Here is an 18,924-nt window from a genome sequence, read left to right as displayed (position 1 = left end):
TATTAATTAAGTAAATGACTTTGCAAAAATTTGAATAGTCAACAATAATTTAAAATTGTATTGTTTTACTTGCTTTTACTCGGACAAAAATACTAGACTGAAAGAAACTGAACTAATTTAAACCGATTTGAGAAATTTGATTACAAACTGTTTTACTTTTATAACATTTTTTTATATTTACTTTGTAAATTGTACTATAATTGATTTTTATTTTTTTTTAATTACATTAATTATTTTTGCTGGAATTATAACTTTTGTGTTTCCCACTGATAAAATAAATAAATGCACAGTCTGACGTTACCGTATTTGTTGACGTTTAAAAAGTGTTTACATATTTCATATCAAAATCTGACATTTTTTCCGTGGGGTACTTATAATTTTATAAAGCATTTTAATAATATAATAAATCAATTTCCAGGATTTTTCAAATTTTTTTATTTTCACGTCTCATTTTCATTAATTCACATAAAGTATAAAAAATGAAAAGATTTTCGAAAATTTTATTTTCAAATCATGAGCTGTTTGTCTGAGGTTTCTTTCTTAACTAAAGTTTCGTATCTGCAATCAGTACTTTTGGAGCTAGAGCAATCTGAAAATAAAATTAGCATTAAAAAGAAAGAAAAAAGCTGTGGGTACCTTCGTACGAGCCTTACCCAGACCACAAAATAATTTTTTTAAATTTTCTTTTTGAAATAATCATTTGGTAATTTCAGATTGCTAATTTTTTAAACCTATCATTAAAATAAACCAATAAAAAAATCATTTCTAAAGTAAAAATATTCTTAATTAAAGTGATGATTTTTTAAAAGATTTTTTTCGTAATTTCAGATTCACAAAAAAAAAGTTTTATTTTTGTGCCAGTGTGGGTGAGATAAAAAAATGTTGTTGATAAGATTAGCTAGCTGTCGATTGATTTCCAAAAAAATTTGAAAAAAATCATTTTATGGTCTGGGCAAGGTTCGTATGGAGGTACCAGAATACCTTTTTTTCGTTTTTTTTCATGCTATTTTTTTTCAGATATCGTTAGCTCCAAAAGTATGTAATCGCTGATCCGAAGTTTAGTAAAACAAGAAACCTTAGACTAACAAATTATGATTTTAAAAAATTTCGAAAATCTTAAAATTTTTTTCATACTTTATGAATGTTTAGAACGAGACTATTAGGTCGCGTAACACAGCCTTTTTCTTTGATATAAACAACCCAAGAAATAAACAGACATGCTGAATTTACATGTTGATCTTGTTTTCATTACTGAATAATTTTAAAGCTAATCCTTGATTTTTAGCGTGTTTACCACTCCTGTATGCCGAGTCCAATAGTGCCTGATCCAATCAGGGTTCAGGCATGTGTTTGTTGTTTGTATTGAACCAATAGAAATAGAATGGCGGTAACATCCATCTTTCTTATCCAATCAGAGTTATGAATCCTTCAATCGGCGCTTTCAGTAAATGGAAATATTTACTTCTACTGAAACTATGGTGTTACAAATAGAACATAAAATCATAAAACAAGCCTAAAATATAACTTTATTTTCCAGACATGAAACAGACGGGAGGAAAACCACAGCTCCAGCTCTCTAATCAATCGATTTTGAACATTCCCCTAAAACATATTTATTTCAAGCGTGTACATTTAAATCTGTTTATTTCTACCATTCTCACTTTTGTTACTCAAACACGATAAGCTTACTGTTTATTAATAATTTTGATTTTACATTGGATGAATAACTTTTAGCATAAAAAAAGGAAAAATGAAAGATCATAATCAAAAAACTTATTAAAATTTTTTCTAAAACTCTGGAAATTAATGGATGTTTTTGGCATATCAGGATTTTTTGTTTAACTTTGAAATGGTTCACAATTGATAAACGTTTATACTCCGTTATCGGAGAACAAAGAAGAAAAGCGGGCTGAAATTGTTTGGTTTGGATTCTCGTCTCCGAGAGGAGCATTTAAGTTGAAGACGACATTACATAAAAGGGGGGGGGGGTCTTAATGTTAATGGTTGACAAATACACAAGGAACAAGAATAACATGAAATTATAATACACAAAGAACAAGAATAACATGAAATTATAATACACAAGGAACAAGAATAACATGAAATTATAACACACAAGGAACAAAAACAGCAAAAAAGTGCAAATCAAAAAGAACAATAATAAAAAAAATTAAACGTGTATATGAAAAACTAAGATCATGATGAACAAAGTTTACGGGGTGTTGTATTCCGTTCTATGGATATAAGAGAACTACAGAGGAAAGAGGAAAGAAGCCATATTTGGCAACACACAGACACACACTCACACACAGTCGACAGTGAACACAAACAGACAAAAGCAATTACACAATATATCTATTATATTCTCAATAAGTTTATCAATAATGTTGTTTATATCAACACTATCATTAATATTAAGTTCATCCAATTCAGTAATACGACTTTGATACAGGGCTACTCAGAAAGAATGATGCTGTAAATACGACTTGAAACTCTTTAGACTATTCCAAGTGTTAATTAGATTAGAACAGTAGAACAGTTTGTTTTTAATCTTTGCGAAGAAACAATCTCAAGAACTGACGAGGGTCAACCCAGACCGAAATATATTTTCAATAAATGTGGAGCTAACATCTACTTTTTTACTCTACAGAGGTTTGGTCCATCACCATCACTGCATTTTAAATCAGAACAGTATTAACTACGTACAGCCGTCTCTGAAGTTTCATCCTTTGTGGGTAACCCTGATATCATATACGGAGTGTAATTGATAAGGAGGGGGAAGGGGGAATTAGGATGCAAAGAAGGAGAATGAGGAGAATAAGAAGAGGATGAGAATAAGGAGATTAAGAAGAAGAAGAAAATGAGGAGAATAAGAAGAGGATGAGAATGAGAGTTTATCATATGTTCATTATCTTGTATTTTCTAAAATAAGTATATAACACATGTTTTTAAATAAACATCTTGCTGATGGGCCCGGCGTTGCCCGTGGAAAAAAAATGTTGAAAAAAATGTGAAGAAAAAAATCGAATTTTTAGTCTATATCACCGAAAAGCTACCCGTGAGTGTCCAAAAAAATATTCAGCCCATTCGTTTGGCCGGCAATAGGGATGTACTGTTCTATTATATAGATATAATATTTTATGTTTTATTTCGCATACAAAAGGAAGGGGAATGAAGGAAGAATAATGATTAATAGATATGAGGAGGGAAGAGGAATACAACTGAGAGAGTAAAATTATATGGAAAGAGTTTGGAGGGGAGAATGAAGAATTGGGGGGTCGAGGAGGGTAGAAGGGAAAGGGGAAAAAATTGGGAAAAAATGAGAAGGGGAAAAGAAAAGAAAATGAAAAAGTTCATACAAAGGAGATTTGGAGACAAAAATAAGAATTGTAAAGAAAAGAAAAAGATAGGTGAAAATATATATGATAAAAAGGAGCAAATGCAAATTGTAAAATTTAAAATACTAACTTAACAGAGTAGAAAGTAATAGAGAAATTGTATAATTATCAAAACTAGTTTTTTTTAGAAGAAAGAAAGAAAAAATTTAAATGAGTGTTAAATTGTGCTTGATGTTTATCCGGTTTTTCAATATTTTACTTTTTCGATTTTGCAAAATTGCTTTTATTATGTTTTGAGTGTGTTAGAAGATTTATGATGTAATTTGAACTAGTATTCAACAATACATAGAAGTATGTACAACAAATTACAATAAAATCAAAATGGTTGATATTGCTGATGGTGAGTTGCAGTGAAACCCTATAAACATATGGGAATGCTAAATCCTATAATTGTAATATTTGAAAATATTGACAAAATCTAAAGTGACGTCAATTTTAAGAGTTACATGCAAAAATCACATCGTTTCTCTTTGACCATTCATCTGGGTAAAAATAAGAAAAATGTCGTCGTTTTTCCACCCTTAAACGAAAAGTTCACTTTCTTCTCTTGTCTCCGCTGCAGAAAACCGCAATTCATACTTAATTAAGAAATCAGACAGAAAACTAAATTTTCTAAATTTTTGTCCAAACAATGTTTAAAAGGATGTAAATCGAGAATGTAACTCATTAGTTTAATGGTTACTTAAAAAATATGTCTACTGTTCCTTTTACAAAACCATCTAAATTAAAGCTTCAAAATGCCAAGGAATATTTACCTGAAATGTTGTCAACATATTCTAAATTGATGTTAACTAAAATACATTTTTATTTTGAGGATTACGTGCATGTTTTTTCTACAGTCGTCGTCATATATATCAATACAATGAAGACGATTTTCTACTTCAATTTTTACACTAAGCTTTCAAACAGAGGGGTTACATATTAACATGAAAACAAAGAGAAGCTGCCAGTAAACAGCTTCTCTTTGTTTTCTGATAAACTTGTAATTTGAAAAAAAGCTTGTTAGAAATAAAGTTTTGATTAAAAAGTCGTCTTCATTGCATTGATATAAACGCCGACCACTCTGTTTAATTTAGGTGATCTGCGTATGCAATTACAGATTTGTTTTCCTATCTTGCTTCTGCTCTTACCTCTAGCATCATCTCAAAATTGTAAAAATACAGTTAAGTTCATTGTTCTTCGAATGCTTACACTGTAAAAAAAACGTCTACGTTGCTTAACGCTGGCACCACCGAGGACCATCTCATGGAGACCCGCTCTATTTTGCAAAGCATATTATTTACGGTAGTCGGCTCTTTTAAAAATAAAGCTATCTTTACTCTCCGTAAAGTATGTTGTGCAAGAACAGACTCTACCAAGAATAACGTTTGTTCTACTCCACATAAATATGTTTATTGTTGTACATAGGATCCTTCTCGTCATGAAACAAAATTAATTTACTGATTTTTTAACAAAAAAAAGAATTTTCAAATTAATTTTCTTAAAAGATAAGAAAATATTTCAAATAACATCTCAGATTTAGTTTTGATAGCAAAATTCTTTTGTAGAGTATTGGTTAATATTTTGCTCCTAGGATCCGGATCCGGATCCTAAGCTTGCTTCAAACCAAGTCATCCATTTTCCTAGTCAGACAGTATTTGAGACAGCAGAACTTTCTCAATTTTTATTTTTATTTAAATATTTCCATTTTTAATGCTAAAACTATATTATAGAATTCTCCTGGGACAAGGGTTGTACTTGTATAGCAAAATGTGCTCAATTAACAGCAACACTTCTCAAATTTCAAGGTAAATTTAGGTTTTTTTTCAAAATCAATTTTATAAATTTATCTTTAGTCAAACCTTCATCAACTTTTAAAATAAAGATCGCCCGAAACTAAATCACAATAAAAATTTTGCCACAGGTTGTACACTTCAATGATTATTGGGTTTAATCAATAACAATTCCAGGTGTAAATCTTAGGGATTTCGAGATCAATCATTTGTTCCCTCTGGTTTGGGGCGTGCACAAATATTTCACTCTGAGGTCCCTACTTGCTTCTTATAAATCCTATTAATGTTCTCTAGCTTTCTATTAGATATCTCTCAGAGTATGAATTAATAGGATCTATCAGCTTTCACAGTACATCTGTATAAGATTAATCTTGTTGAACCATCAGCTTCTTATTATATTCTGAGAAACTGTTGTCCAGCAGCTCCTATTCAGGATCTCTCTGAGCAGCTTCCTCATTATCAAATATATTGTTCAACTGTTCCAGTTCAGGATCCATCTGAGCAGCTTCAACTCAACTCGATATCTGCTTTAGCTGCTCCAGTTCAGTATCTATCTAAGCAGCTTCCTCAACTCGATATCTTGTTTAGCTGCTCCGTTCAGTATTTATCTAGGCAGCTTCCTAAACTCGATATCTCGTTACGCTCCTCTAGTTCGTGAGATGCTTCTGCTGTAATCGTAGCTGTTACTGTAGCTGTTACCGGAGTCTCCACTACTTTGGCTGCTCCTACGAACTGAGATGCTTCCACTACATCTCAGCTGCTTTCTTTACTACCGGAGCTGATTCTGGAGTCTCTGCTATGTTTGCTGTTCTTACAATCTGAAATGCTCCTACTGCATTACCAGCTGCTTACTTTGCAGATTTACAACAGATCCATGAAGAGCATCGTCTCGTCCAGGATGAGGCATCATCTGATATCCTGGATATCCTAGTTCTCCTCTTTATCTGGATTTCCTAGTTTCCTCTGTATCCTGATGGGTTAGTTTAGACGGACTGGTACGAGAGCAATTAGTCCAGTTCCAGAAACTAGAGGAGATAAATCTCTTGATGAGACTGAGGAAACCAAGGATGCATATTCGTGGATAATGATGGTGGAGGCTGTTGGCCTCATGTGTTCTCTGGCAGGCCTATTAAAGATCCATCTGTTTGATAGCTGGTCCCCAGACCTTGATCAGACACAGCGGAGCTTGAGCTCATACGTCTGTCCAGGTCAAGATTCCCAAGTGCACTAGTCAATTTCCAGGTTCCCATAACTCAGAGAAAGGGGTGAAGAGTTTAGTATCAGGCACCATGCCTTTAATACTACAACTGCACTTTTGAAATAGTTTTTAATGCAGTTATTTTTAAATTATACAAAGGAAAAAAGAAATAAACAAAATTAATTTCCGAAAATCATTTTAAAAACGAAAATATTTCGTTTGGAAAATTTATTCTTTGTTTTGCAGACGATGACCTTGGTTCTACCTTTAAAGGGTCCAATGTGAATGATTGTCAAGGATTTTGTAAATCTATCCCAGATTGCGAATTCATCTCTCATGATGTAACCAATAAAATTTGCAGCTTTAAAGGTTCGGCTGGAAGACCAAGAAAAAACGTCAAGTAAGTCTGTCAAGAAATAGAATTTTTAATGTTTCTTTTTTCTGATCCCTCTATTTTTGCAACCCAATGTTATAAAATTAGATTTCTAAAACGTTGAATTCTGTAAAATCAAATAATCTAAGTTGGAAATATCACATGTTTACGCCATCAGGTTACAAGATATAGTGATTAGAAAATTAAAATTTTTGGCAAAAAGTCAATTCTTTTATCCAATGAATGATATTAGACATAATTCCAACTAACATGAAACAGCTATTTAGCATTTCATTTACTAGGTTGATTTTCAAACTGATGATGATAATGATAAAACTGTTTGCTTTCTAACAGCATCGAATGCTCTCAAAACTCCTCAAATGTCGTCTTTCTATTACACAGTTTTGTGACCGTGTCCCACTGTGAACAATAATTAATATATATTTTCAGGTACCTATCGTACCACAAGGTAAGCGCGAGCGCCAAAATATAAATTCAAATAAAATAAAATTTATTTTTGATTTCTATCAAGGACTGCTCCAAGGAAATAACAGCAAAGTTTAGAATTGAGAAAGACTGTAAAGATGGTGAGGATGATAATGAGTATGAAGATGATGATGGTACACTTCTTATCTATGATGCTGAACATAAAGGAAACGTAGATGAATACTTGGAGAAATATGGTTATGGTGAAAAGGGAAACAAGCGAAAAAAGGAGAAAAAGAAAAAAAAGGGAAAAAAGGAAAAAAAAGAGAGACAAAAGGGAGAATATGAAGGAGATGGATATGGATATGATGGTGGAAAGGAGAGGGATGGATATGATGGTGGAAAGGAGAGGGATGGAGAATACTATAATGGTGGGGGGTATCCGCAAACTGATTTATACTAACCAGGGTTGGCGTGGTGTATATATAATGAGTATTTAATCAAAGGAATTGAGTTTTTGTCATAAACTAAAATCTTCTGATTCTAATATCTATGCAATCTTATGGTGCAAACCTTTGATATTTCAAACTTAGATAATTTTATCTATAAGCATTAATAGTTTGAAATATCTAAGGTCTACAACATTGGGTTACAAAGATATAGAGATTAGAAAATCAGAATTTGTGGCAAAAACTCAACTCCTTTTTACCTAAAATATCAGAAACAAAATAGTTTTTGACTATACTATTTAAATATCAAAGTCTGTTCCATTAATAAATCAATTGAAGTATTCTTACTTTTTATTTGTAGATAAAACTTTTAAAGCGAAAAAAGAAAAAAAGAATTTGCTCTTATATCTTTTATTTTATGCAGTGTATTTCTGAGGCCTAAATCTGATTTTCCTAATTTAATAAGGCAGTTTAGCCTAAGGAAATATCCAGTTACCAGGCAGAAAGTAGAGATGGGCATAGATTTTGTGAACAAAAGAAATTTGTTGTAAAAAAGATGTCGTTGAGAAAATAAAAACGATGGACGAACGAAATGGATCGTTCATAGAAATAAAAAAATTATCGTTTTTGAAAACGAAAAAAAAATAATTATTTAAGATCGTTTGAATGAACTTGAAAAAACTAAACGAACAAATTGTCGAAAAGATCGGAAAAAAACCCCACTCGTTTTTTACTGAACGAACGATTTTTCGGAACAAACTTTTTAAGAAAAGGTTACTTTTACTGATAAACAAACAAATTTTAAAAAGTGAGTGATAGTTTTGAGAACGAACGCAACCAATTTTATTTTTGAACGATTGAAAAAAAACACGAAATGGGTCGTTCATGAACAATGAACGAAATGAAAAAGGTAGTGCACGCAGTATGGTCGACTTTGTTTCTCCCCCAGGCTGAAATTCCATATTCTACAAATGAAATAATGTTATAAATAGTTGCATGTAATTTTCTTTTCATAAAGTTCGCCGTTTCGTTAACGATCGCTAACGACAACCCTCCGTTAAGAATCGTTAATGACGACACTTTGTTAACGATCGTTAACATAATTGTCAATAAAATTTTTTTAATAGTCGTTTTTAAAACCATTGTTTTTAAAACTCATCGTTTCGTTAACGACGACTCTTCGTTAACGATAGTTAACGACGAACCTTCGTTAACGATCGTTAACGACGACCTTTCGTTAGCGAAGAGAGAAAACCGACCTGAAGGGCATCTGTACTTATCATTGAGTAGTTTTTGAAGAAAATATTAAGAAGTCTTAGCTCCCCCACAACTGTTCAACTTCATGTAAGACGACATTCAATAAAGTTGCATGTAATTTTTTTTCAAAGTTTTTTTTTATAAGGTTCGTCGTTTCTTTAACGATCGCTAACGACAACCCTTCGTTAATGATCGTTAATAACGACCCCTCGTTAATGATCTTTAACATAATTGTCAATGAACATTTTTTTTCAAAAACGATCGTTTTTTAAAAACAATCGTATAAAAAACGATCGAAAAACGAGTGGGTTATTTTTAAAAACGATCTTTTTCCGAAAACGAAACTAAAGTTTTTGAAAACGATTGAAAAACGAAACAAAGAACGATCGTTCTCAAAAACGATTAACAACTCTACTTACACATAGCAATCGTTGTAGAAATATTTAAATAAAAACTATTTAACAAAGATTCACATCAAACAAGATACTCAGTTATTTTTAATTAGTCATGTTCAGTAGAACTTTAATACAGGGTTACCCACAAAGGATGAGACTTCAGAGACGATTGTATGGAATTTTAATGTGTTTTGGAAAATTCATGATTCCCTGCAAGTGTAAACTCATTCGATTCTTTACCAATCATTAAATATGCCATAAGATTAATATTTCTTAGGCGGAAGACTCGGAAGACTTAATCCATCCTTTTGATCGTCATATTAAAGAGTTTTAGTTAGGTTGACGATTTAATGTAACAAAAAAATTCCAAGATCTAAGACGACTTTCAAGTCGTCTTTCTACTGTTATGTTTCGTGGGATACTCTGTATTACTTTATGCAGTTTACAGAATATTAAGCTCAAATATATTTTAATTTGATATCAATTTATCTAAACTATGACTAGCGACTATCATATACTATTTTTTAATTATTCTTTTTGGTATCAAAAAACTTCAAAAATTATGGAAGAAGACATTTTAAACTTTTCACCAACTAATATGTTTTGTGAAATACCCTGTAACTTATTCTAACTGCAGCGCTATCCAAATCGTTCGATTTGAAAGGGTAGATAATTGCAACATTCTTAAGGGAACCAAATAATTATACTTTTAACTCAGACTTGGTATTCATGAAACTACTACAATAAATGAAATCTATTAAAATTTAATTTTTTTCAAGGATTTAACTGTTTCTAATCCACAAAATAAAACTTTTAAAAATACACCTATTTATAATTTATTTTTGCATTATATTGCATTGTTCATTATTACATTTGAACAGTTTGGATTTTCAATTTGAGAGAAGATCCTGGGAACAGTTTGGATGTTCAATTTGAGAGAAGATCTTGGGAACAATTTGGTTGTTCAATTTGAGAGAAGATCCTGGGAACAGTTTGGTTGTTCANGTTACATAAAGTACACAATAGTTACATAAAGTACACAATAGTTACATAAAGTACACAATAGTTACATAAAGTACACAATAGTTGCATAAAGTAAATAATGATCTAAAAAATCAACTTTATTACATTGTTTAACTTCTATATTTTTACATGACATGTCAAGCCAATTTTTACGGTGGGACCTGACATGGCCAGGGGAATGCCTAAGGCCGCTCATAATCTAAAGATCTTTACAGTTTTGAAAATTCACAAATCAAAACAGAAATGTCTGCAAAACTTCATTATACTTGGCTTTTACTGTTTACAGAACAAAAAGTATTCCTTAAGTAAAAATTGTTAGTACTGTGAGGGGCAAGAAGCGCCCTTATTGCCAAATTTTTTCCATATTTTTTAAATAATAAAAACATACCTGAAGTATTCATTATAGTCCAGGGCGTACCCGACCACAAACTTGTCTGGGATTTCGAACCCAACATAGTCAGGGGCGTACCCACTACTCAGAGGGGTTCGCTTCCTCAGTAAACATGCTACCTAATAACCAATTTATTTAATATTTAACATTTTGGCATAATACAGAGGACAATACTATTTTATCTTTTACCGCCTTTTAACCAACATTATCGACCCATGATTCCCCCCACAGAGGGACGCTAAGTTCTCATTGTTTAACTTTCTTCTAAAAGAAATTTGACTTACCTTTACACTTTTTGGCTTGTATTTACTATAAAGAAATATTTCTTTGAAGTAGATCTACTCGAGTGCCAAATTATTAAAACATTAAAATTCAAAATTATCCAGGGTTCTTTTATTTGCGTTACTCAATGCTAATCAGTTCAGTTCAATTCTATTCAAGAAGCTATGGAATGTCATTAATAAAAAAAAATTTGTAAGAAAAAGTTATGAAATGTTACAGTGAAGCCCTTAATAACGAATACATCGAAAGAATTCATCAAATGTCTGATAATGGAATGTTGCAGATATCTATTTTTTTAATTAAATGATTATATGGAACTCTTTAAAACTGTTCCCGCATATTCATGGCTATTTATTTTTTTAATACTGAAATTTACGTAATATAGTATAAAACTCATTGAAAAATTGTTAAGACGACATTTGATAAATTCTTCCGATGTATTTTTTATTAAGGGTTTCACTATATCAAATCCAGGGGGCGGACTTGGTAAATACATGTAAAATGTAAGTATATGATATATGTTACAACCTAAGATACCAGGGGTGTAAGGGGGGGGGGGGGATTTTTGATGATCTGGGGAAAAAAAGGATGAGGGTTATATTTTTCAATGGGAAAAATTATTTTTTAAAAGGTTGGGAAGTGTTTTTTTTCAAGAAAATATACACCCCTGCAAGATGCATGATTGATTTTGAACCAAAAATCTGTTCTTTAAGAAATATTTCCCTGAGTGTGTTGAGCAGTTTGTTCATCGTCTTCCCAGTATCAATAATATCTTCAACTATAAGCACATTCTTACCTAGACAAACACACTTTAAGGGACTGTTCACATATTTGGGTAAAATGGGAGGTTCCCATTGTTTTAGTCTCAACATTGTGAAATGTCATGATTTAAAAAAAAAATTCAAAATAAAATTTTAAAAGAAAATAAAAAAGGCCACAAAAACATATTTTAAAACTTTAAAAAATGTTTAATATATTAGTATATTTGTTAAATATTCGGGAAAGCTCGTTCGAAAATGTAAAGGCAAATTATTTAGAACATTCTACCAGAAGTCCTCAGAAAAATCTTGACATCATAATGAACTAGGACCTGAGGATTCTTATCATAGCATTTTTACTTTTTAGGTTTCACAGAACCTTCAACAAAACAGAACCTTCAACAAACCGAATTTCTTTTTTTCATATAATCATTTAACTTATTTTAATTTTATTTCAAGTTCAATAGCGCAGGGGCCTCATTTTATAGATAACGACAAGAAGTTGAACCATATAGACTAAGTTGAACCACTTCTCTTGAATTTGAATTAGCTCGCATGAGAATTAGTAGTCCAGCTACTTCTAGCTATTTATAAAAATTCTATTCTAGGAAGCTATAAAAATGTACCTTCCAATGAGTCAAGATTGTCAAGGCCTATGGATACCAATCAGTTAAAGTTGTTCTTTTAATTAAATCCTTAAAAATTCATAAAATAATTATAATCTAAATTTCAAGAATTCTACAGCTTTTACTGAGAGTACAAGTTTTCTGATAGATTAGGTCTAGATTTTATCTTTATGGATTACAATATGATATTAAATATTCATTGCATATCATCAGTTAAAAAACAGGAATTAAACCAGACTGATAATAAAAACAGATCTTGAATATTATATAAACATTCTTAACAGTTTTGATTATGGAATGAAGAATTTTAATCATATTTAATACCATTCTTTATCGTCATGTTTAGTGGAGAACATTGTTCATGACTATAAATCCAAAACATTAACTAAAAAATTAAACTGATGGTATTCCTATGATTTTTATTTCTCCACTTGACTGGTCGTTCTCGTAGGATTTCAGTCGAATAAAGTCAACCGACACCTGAAAAAAAGTTATCTACTAGAACAAATTACTTTCTTTGGGTCCAATAATTTAGGTTCCCAGGGGCCAGGACCCTTAATTTGGGTCTTATTGTTTAGGTCCCCATTTACAGGTTAATTTTAATAAAAATAATGTTAAGAGCTCTTTAAACAAATATTTGTGAATTTACCTGAACACTAGCCTCTGAAGTATTGCTGTTGAGACTATTTACTCGNACACTATCCTCTTAATGTTTAGGGATACAGAACAGACTGGTCCTTAATTCATTTTATAATTGTTATTTTTTATTGTTTTTTATTTTAATTTAACGACGCCAAATTCTATCTTGATTTAAAAAATAAAAAAGCTAATTTTATAAAAATTATTTTTTTGTGGAGTAAAACATATCAATAATGTCGTATTGAACATTTAAAAGTAATTTGTTTTTGAAAAAATGTAGTGCAGTCTTTTTAAATTTTTAATGTCGTTCTTACATCATAATTAAATGAAGCAATCATAAAAAAATATATGTATTGTTTGCATCATTCAAACTATTTGATTCTGCAGGAATTATTCAGAGTGTCCCAATGAAATGGTAATTTGGAGAAGACCTTTACATCGTATTTGTTGTTTAATTACTAATTATTTGTATTGTTGTATTAATATATGAATTGTTGTACTAATATATGAATGGTTGTACTCATATATGAATGGTTGTACTAATATATAAATGGTTGTACTAATATATAAATTGGTGTACAAATATATGAATGGTTGTGCTAATATATAAATAGTTGTACAAATATGTGAATTGTTGTTCAAACATATGAATTGTTGTACAAATATATGAATGGTTGTGCTAATATATGAATGGTTGTAGTAATGTATGAATTGTTGTACTAATTTATTAATTGTTGTAATAAAATATGAATTTTTCTACTAATATATGAATTGTTGTACAAATATATGAATTGTTGTACTAATATATGAATTGTTGTACTAATATATGAATTGTTGTACAAATATATGAATTGTTGTACAAATATATGAATTGTTGTACTAATATATGAATTGTTGTACAAATATGTGAATTGTTGTACTAATATATGAATTGTTGTACTAATATGTGAATTGTTGTACTAATATATGAATATATTATAAAACATTACTCACTTGTAACCATTGTAGTCGTCGGGAATATTTATAATCCTATCTAGGTTCAAACTCGACATATTTTCTTCGGATCTGGAATCCATTTTTAGTCTTCACTTCACGGAGATACTGCGAGGAATGAGATTCATCCCTGGATTTACATGGGAACACAAGGACTATGGGGGAGGAGGGGGAGGGGGGAATTTATATCTTTATCATATTTCAGCCATCGAAAGATAACTAACTTTGAATCAGATTCGTACTTCTGTTTAAAATGTTTATGCAAAATTGAAAAATTATAATTTTGATATGAATTACTATTTACTAACGGGCGTGCAGCCGTGCACACTGCATAATCACATTTCAAGTTGGAGGGAAAAAAAATCAACACATCTATAAAACTGCGAAAAAAATGAAAGGGAACCAGACATTGAACAGACCGCTATCAGGTTGAATAAGAAAAATATATAAAGAATACATGTTATATTAAAGCTAGCCAGACACTACTAATACAAGAAACCTTCTCTTATCAGCATAGAAACATGAGTATACATAATTAACCCAGATTGTACTCTTTCTCTCTCAAAAAAGAGCTTAAAATTGAAGACTGCAGGGCTATATACATATTTTCTATAGTTATTTTACTTATTTTTAGAATTATTTTATGTGGTTCTGTAATAAATATCGGGTCATATGATATTCTGTAAACCTGCAGTACGTTGTACATTATTAACTATCTGTTACAAATACAGCAATCCCTATATTTGTTAACCTGAACATACATAGATATATAAAACATGATCTACGTAATATTATTAAAACATGCATTGTGATTAGATTAACTACGATTATATCTATCCTCACTAATCTTGTAATATTGTAAATATGTAACATGGTTGTCTGAATCATGTGATATAGATAACGACGGAGAAATTGTAATTACGTCTCAACCTTAACTTGTAACATATAAACCTCAAATACATTATTAAGAATTAGAACTCCACTTTGATTACAATGTAGAGAAATTGCATCCTTGTTGAAACATACGGGTTGAGATAATACCCCAGTTTATGGTACAGATTAATTAAGAGCTTGTTTGATAGCTAGGCTTGTGTCCCTGTGTGACATTTAGAGCATGATTAATAGCTTGTTTGATAGCTATGCTTGTGTCCCTGTGTTGCATTTAGAGCTCGATAAATAGCTTTTTGGATAGCTACACTTGTGACCCTGTGTGACATTTAGAGCTTTATTAATAGCTTGTTTGATAGCTATGCTTGTGTCCCTGTTGCATTTAGAGCTCGATAAATAGCTTGTTTGATAGCTACACTTGTGTCCCTGAGTGGCATTAATAGATCTGGATTAACAGCTAGTGTTTGTATTGACACTGATAGTTAACGAGATCGCACTCAGTGCCAGTGGCGTTAATAGTTCATGGGATTGTAGCCTTTGGGATGGTGACTTTGATAGCGGATGTCTTGTACCTGGACTGATACAGTTTGGGACGACGTTTTAAGAGTACAGCATTTACTACAGTCCTTAACATGAATTTAAAAATCCCATCAATGATTTGAAAAAAGCATCCTGATGATAAATTCTGAATGTAAAAACAGACAGTTAGATTTACAAATAAATGGCTTTTAGTACGTATTTCTAGATATTTATTAGGAATGTTTATAAGAACACCATAAAACCATGTATTTCTATATTAATACTAACATTTAAACTGTTTATACAGGTTTTTGAAGATGATGTTTTTTCCGTTTTCAGTAAATCTTGGTTTCAAATAAATGCGTCTTTAAAATCTTAAGTATAAAACAGAAAGGGCCATAGAAGGAATTGGTTTCAGCTTTTTTGGGCATTAAGTGGGGGAGGGGGGCCGGTGGTAAAACTTTTCACTTTCAATCCCCTCACACCATCAAATATACTTTCTTATTTATATGCATTTAACGTTCCTAGTAATTTCTTTTTGTTCTCAACATGTTTTATGTTTCTATTCTTGACTATTGTACCGAATTTATGACCGGTATGAATTACGTTTTTTGCTCATGTGTATGTTTCCTTTTTTTCCTTAGAAGGACAAAACAAACCTTTAGACTGTGCCTTCATGTTTTTATAATTATTTCATGTTTTATGAATTACGTTCTTAGTTCTTTAATTTTTGTTCATAATTCCTAGTTCTTTTATTTTTGTTCCTAACTTGTAGATAACTTGTGAAATGTTCTTATTTTTGTTCCTATTTTTAACACTGTTTCCCTAGACCCTAAATCGTTTATCTTTGTTCCTAATTCCTTAAAAATGTTTTAATTGTTTCTAAAATTATTTATTTTATTTATTGTTCTTATGTTCTTTGTGAATGTATGACAATCCTAGCTTATTCTTGCTTCAGTGTTTCTAGCTGGCTCAATAGTTATAGTTCCCATTTGTTTGTTCTTCTGTTCCTCTTTTAATGTTCCTGATCTAGTTCTTGCTTAACTTATCTGTTTCATATTTTAGTTCGGCATTTCTTCTTATCTATGATATGTATTTGAATTTATCATTAAAATTCCCTCAAATAACTTGAAAAAGGGGTACATACAATTAATCAAATTAAGAACATTACTTTATCAAATTGGGTACATTTTTTTGCCTCGATATCTCAAGGGGGCCCACCCCCCTTGTATCCGCCCTTGACAGACAAGAAGTTAAATTATGTTGAGTTATGTTTTAAGAAACTTGTTTATCAGGTTAAAAGTACAAACTCAATACCATGAATAGTGGGCATGTTAGTTGCGTGACTTCAAGTTAGGGATATCTTTGTGAACATTTAGATAGATAGATAGATCATAGATAAGTCATACATATAGATAGAAAGATATATCATTAAGAAAGATGATATTTAGAGAGATAGATAGTTATTAGTTTGTAAATGTAATGTTAGATTTTTTGCTTTTGTATAGTGGAATAAATTTGTATTTTAACTGTTGGGGAAGGTTTATAAATTTGTGAGGCAATACATAGAAACATTTATTTGATTTTCAAGTCTAAGAACTTAATTGCAATTGGTTTGTTTTGCATGGTAACATCATCGTGTAAGGATTAAGAATGATTACATAAAAGCCCCTTTAAGCCGCCAGTTTCACTCTGACCGGTTCTACAGTAGTTGAGTGTTGAAAAGTCACATTGTTATATATCTTGTAAATTTCAATATTTATTAAAACAAAATTTAAGTTGTAGCATATGTTTTATTACTAGAAATTAGAGAATCCATTTATTACGTCAAAATTGTGTGGCATGCACAATGTTTCAGTATGCCGGATGCAGACTGGCTGATGATTTTGAAAACTTCTGTCATATTATATTTTCTATTCAGCATGCTGGATGTGCAGGGCGAAAAACTTGAAAAATATCATTACCTCTGTGCTTTTTAATTTATAAGTGGTAATCATTTTTTGTTCTTTGGTTCAATGGGAGCGGAAAATGGAAAGTGTGTTAGCAAGATTTTGATTTTTTTAAAATCTATTCTTAAAAAGGACTAAGGTGTTTGCACTCTTGTCTCGCGCCCCAACTTTCCAGGGAGGGGGGGACGTCCCCCTCCCTATAAGCCGCCTCTGACTCCACATCAAAAATTACATAAAAAATATAAAAATTGCAATATGTTAAAAAGTCCCAGGAAACAATTAAACCTCCATATGTTTCGATGGCGAAGATGGCAACCGTGAAAGACATGATCATATTAAAACTAATGATGGGGCTTTCTTTGCACGGAACATTTTCTGAGGTGATTCTATAAGAAAACTGACCAGCTATAGGGGTGCTATGGAAACGCCTCAACACAGAAACGGACCAACACGGAAACGGACCAAAAAGTGACTTTTGCTCCATTTTCTTCTTTTTTCAAGAATTATCAGAAATCCCTCAAAAAACTGAAAAGTATTGAGGGCTTTCCAAGTATTTTTGATCCATTACCGCTATATTTACATTTGATTTGTTTCCCGTTTTTTTGGATTGGTTTCCGCTTTTTTTTTGGTCCATTTCTGGTTTTCAGAAAAAGTTTTAAAATCTCAATTTGGTTATCAGTTTCCTGTCTTCTTCGATTCGCAAATTTTAGGTTCGTTTCCGGTGTTTGGCAAAAGTTAACTATTTTCAGTTTGTTGGTCGGTTTCCTATTTTTTGCTACCTTTTCCTGCAAATTTTTGGTCCCTTTTCGGGTTTCAGAAAAAGTTTGTTGGTCGGTTTCCTTTTTGAGTATCCATTTCCGCATATTTTTAGAAAGTTTTTTTTTAATATAGTTTCCACATAATTTCGATCTTCCCAATTCAAATAAAAAAATTTCGGTTTAATTCTTGATTATATGAAAAAAACACATTAGATTGTTGAAAAATCAAAGAAGAAAATGTAACAAATTTGGAATAATTTAAAAAATCAAAATATGTTTTGTCAAAAAAAAAAAATTTAAAAAAATAAAAGTAAAAACAAAGTATTATCAAATCATTTACGTATATATGGTGGTATAGGCAATTATAGCAATATTAATATAATGAAGACAATTTATTTTTTATTTCAGATTTGATTTATATCTAGCTTTTAAAAAGCATTGATACAGAAAAGCAAGGAAACAAAGAGAAGCTATCAAAGAAAAGCTTGTTAAATAAAAAAACTTAAATAAAAAGTTGTCTTCATTATACTGATATTATCACCTACCAACCTAGAATACAACACAGTTAGATAACTGAGAAGAGAACAGAGAAGAAGAATGTTGGAAAAAATGACGGTCTTTATTATAAACATGCAGTATACTAGTTTCTTAAAAATTTTAATTTTTAAAAATATGAAAATAAAAAGTACCCAATTTGTTAAAAAATATATATAGCATAATTCTTTATGAATAAAACTTAAATACTGAAAATTTAAAATTTTTTCTAAAAACGATGCTATCTCATTTGGACTACTGCCGTTTGAACTTATATATTGATCATTTCAACTACT

General features: G+C 30.9%; 2 protein-coding genes across 3 annotated transcripts; one reads left to right on the top strand and one right to left on the bottom strand.

Moving 5' to 3' along the window:
• The first annotated feature begins 3,634 nt into the window (after positions 1 to 3,634).
• On the top strand, positions 3,635 to 7,743 carry LOC111695734 (uncharacterized). 2 transcript variants are annotated; one of them, XM_023465161.1, is made up of 6 exons: positions 3,635 to 3,738; positions 4,475 to 4,561; positions 5,111 to 5,185; positions 6,615 to 6,768; positions 7,192 to 7,210; positions 7,274 to 7,743. In XM_023465161.1, the coding sequence occupies exons 1-6, from the start codon at positions 3,720 to 3,722 to the stop codon at positions 7,628 to 7,630; spliced, it is 711 nt and encodes a 236-aa protein (XP_023320929.1). In that variant the 5' UTR covers positions 3,635 to 3,719; the 3' UTR covers positions 7,631 to 7,743. The 2 variants fall into 2 exon arrangements, with proteins under 2 accessions (XP_023320929.1, XP_023320930.1); XM_023465162.1 differs by having other exon boundaries at positions 3,649 to 3,739; positions 4,479 to 4,561.
• Positions 7,744 to 10,645: 2,902 nt separating this feature from the next.
• LOC111695744 (hypoxanthine-guanine phosphoribosyltransferase) lies at positions 10,646 to 14,393 on the bottom strand. Its single transcript, XM_023465172.1, has 7 exons — positions 13,981 to 14,393; positions 12,998 to 13,046; positions 12,759 to 12,828; positions 12,349 to 12,375; positions 11,688 to 11,760; positions 10,967 to 10,991; positions 10,646 to 10,801 (listed from the first exon to the last, which is right to left on the bottom strand). The coding sequence occupies exons 1-7, from the start codon at positions 14,061 to 14,063 to the stop codon at positions 10,661 to 10,663; spliced, it is 468 nt and encodes a 155-aa protein (XP_023320940.1). The 5' UTR covers positions 14,064 to 14,393; the 3' UTR covers positions 10,646 to 10,660.
• Positions 14,394 to 18,924: the final 4,531 nt, after the last annotated feature.

This window comes from Eurytemora carolleeae, unplaced genomic scaffold, assembly GCF_000591075.1.
Source record: "Eurytemora carolleeae unplaced genomic scaffold, Eaff_2.0 scaffold87, whole genome shotgun sequence".
In the NCBI taxonomy this organism is placed as follows: Eukaryota; Metazoa; Arthropoda; class Copepoda; order Calanoida; family Temoridae; genus Eurytemora; species Eurytemora carolleeae.
Note: the sequence above shows the minus strand (reverse complement) of the source record. Positions and strands in the feature narration are given on the sequence as shown.

Coding starts and splice junctions, on each gene's coding strand:
- LOC111695734 (XM_023465161.1), top strand. Junction 4,562..5,110: donor TCAAAATTGTAAAAATACAG/TTAAGTTCATTG, acceptor ACTATATTATAG/AATTCTCCTGGGACAAGGGT. Junction 5,186..6,614: donor AACACTTCTCAAATTTCAAG/GTAAATTTAGGT, acceptor TTTGTTTTGCAG/ACGATGACCTTGGTTCTACC.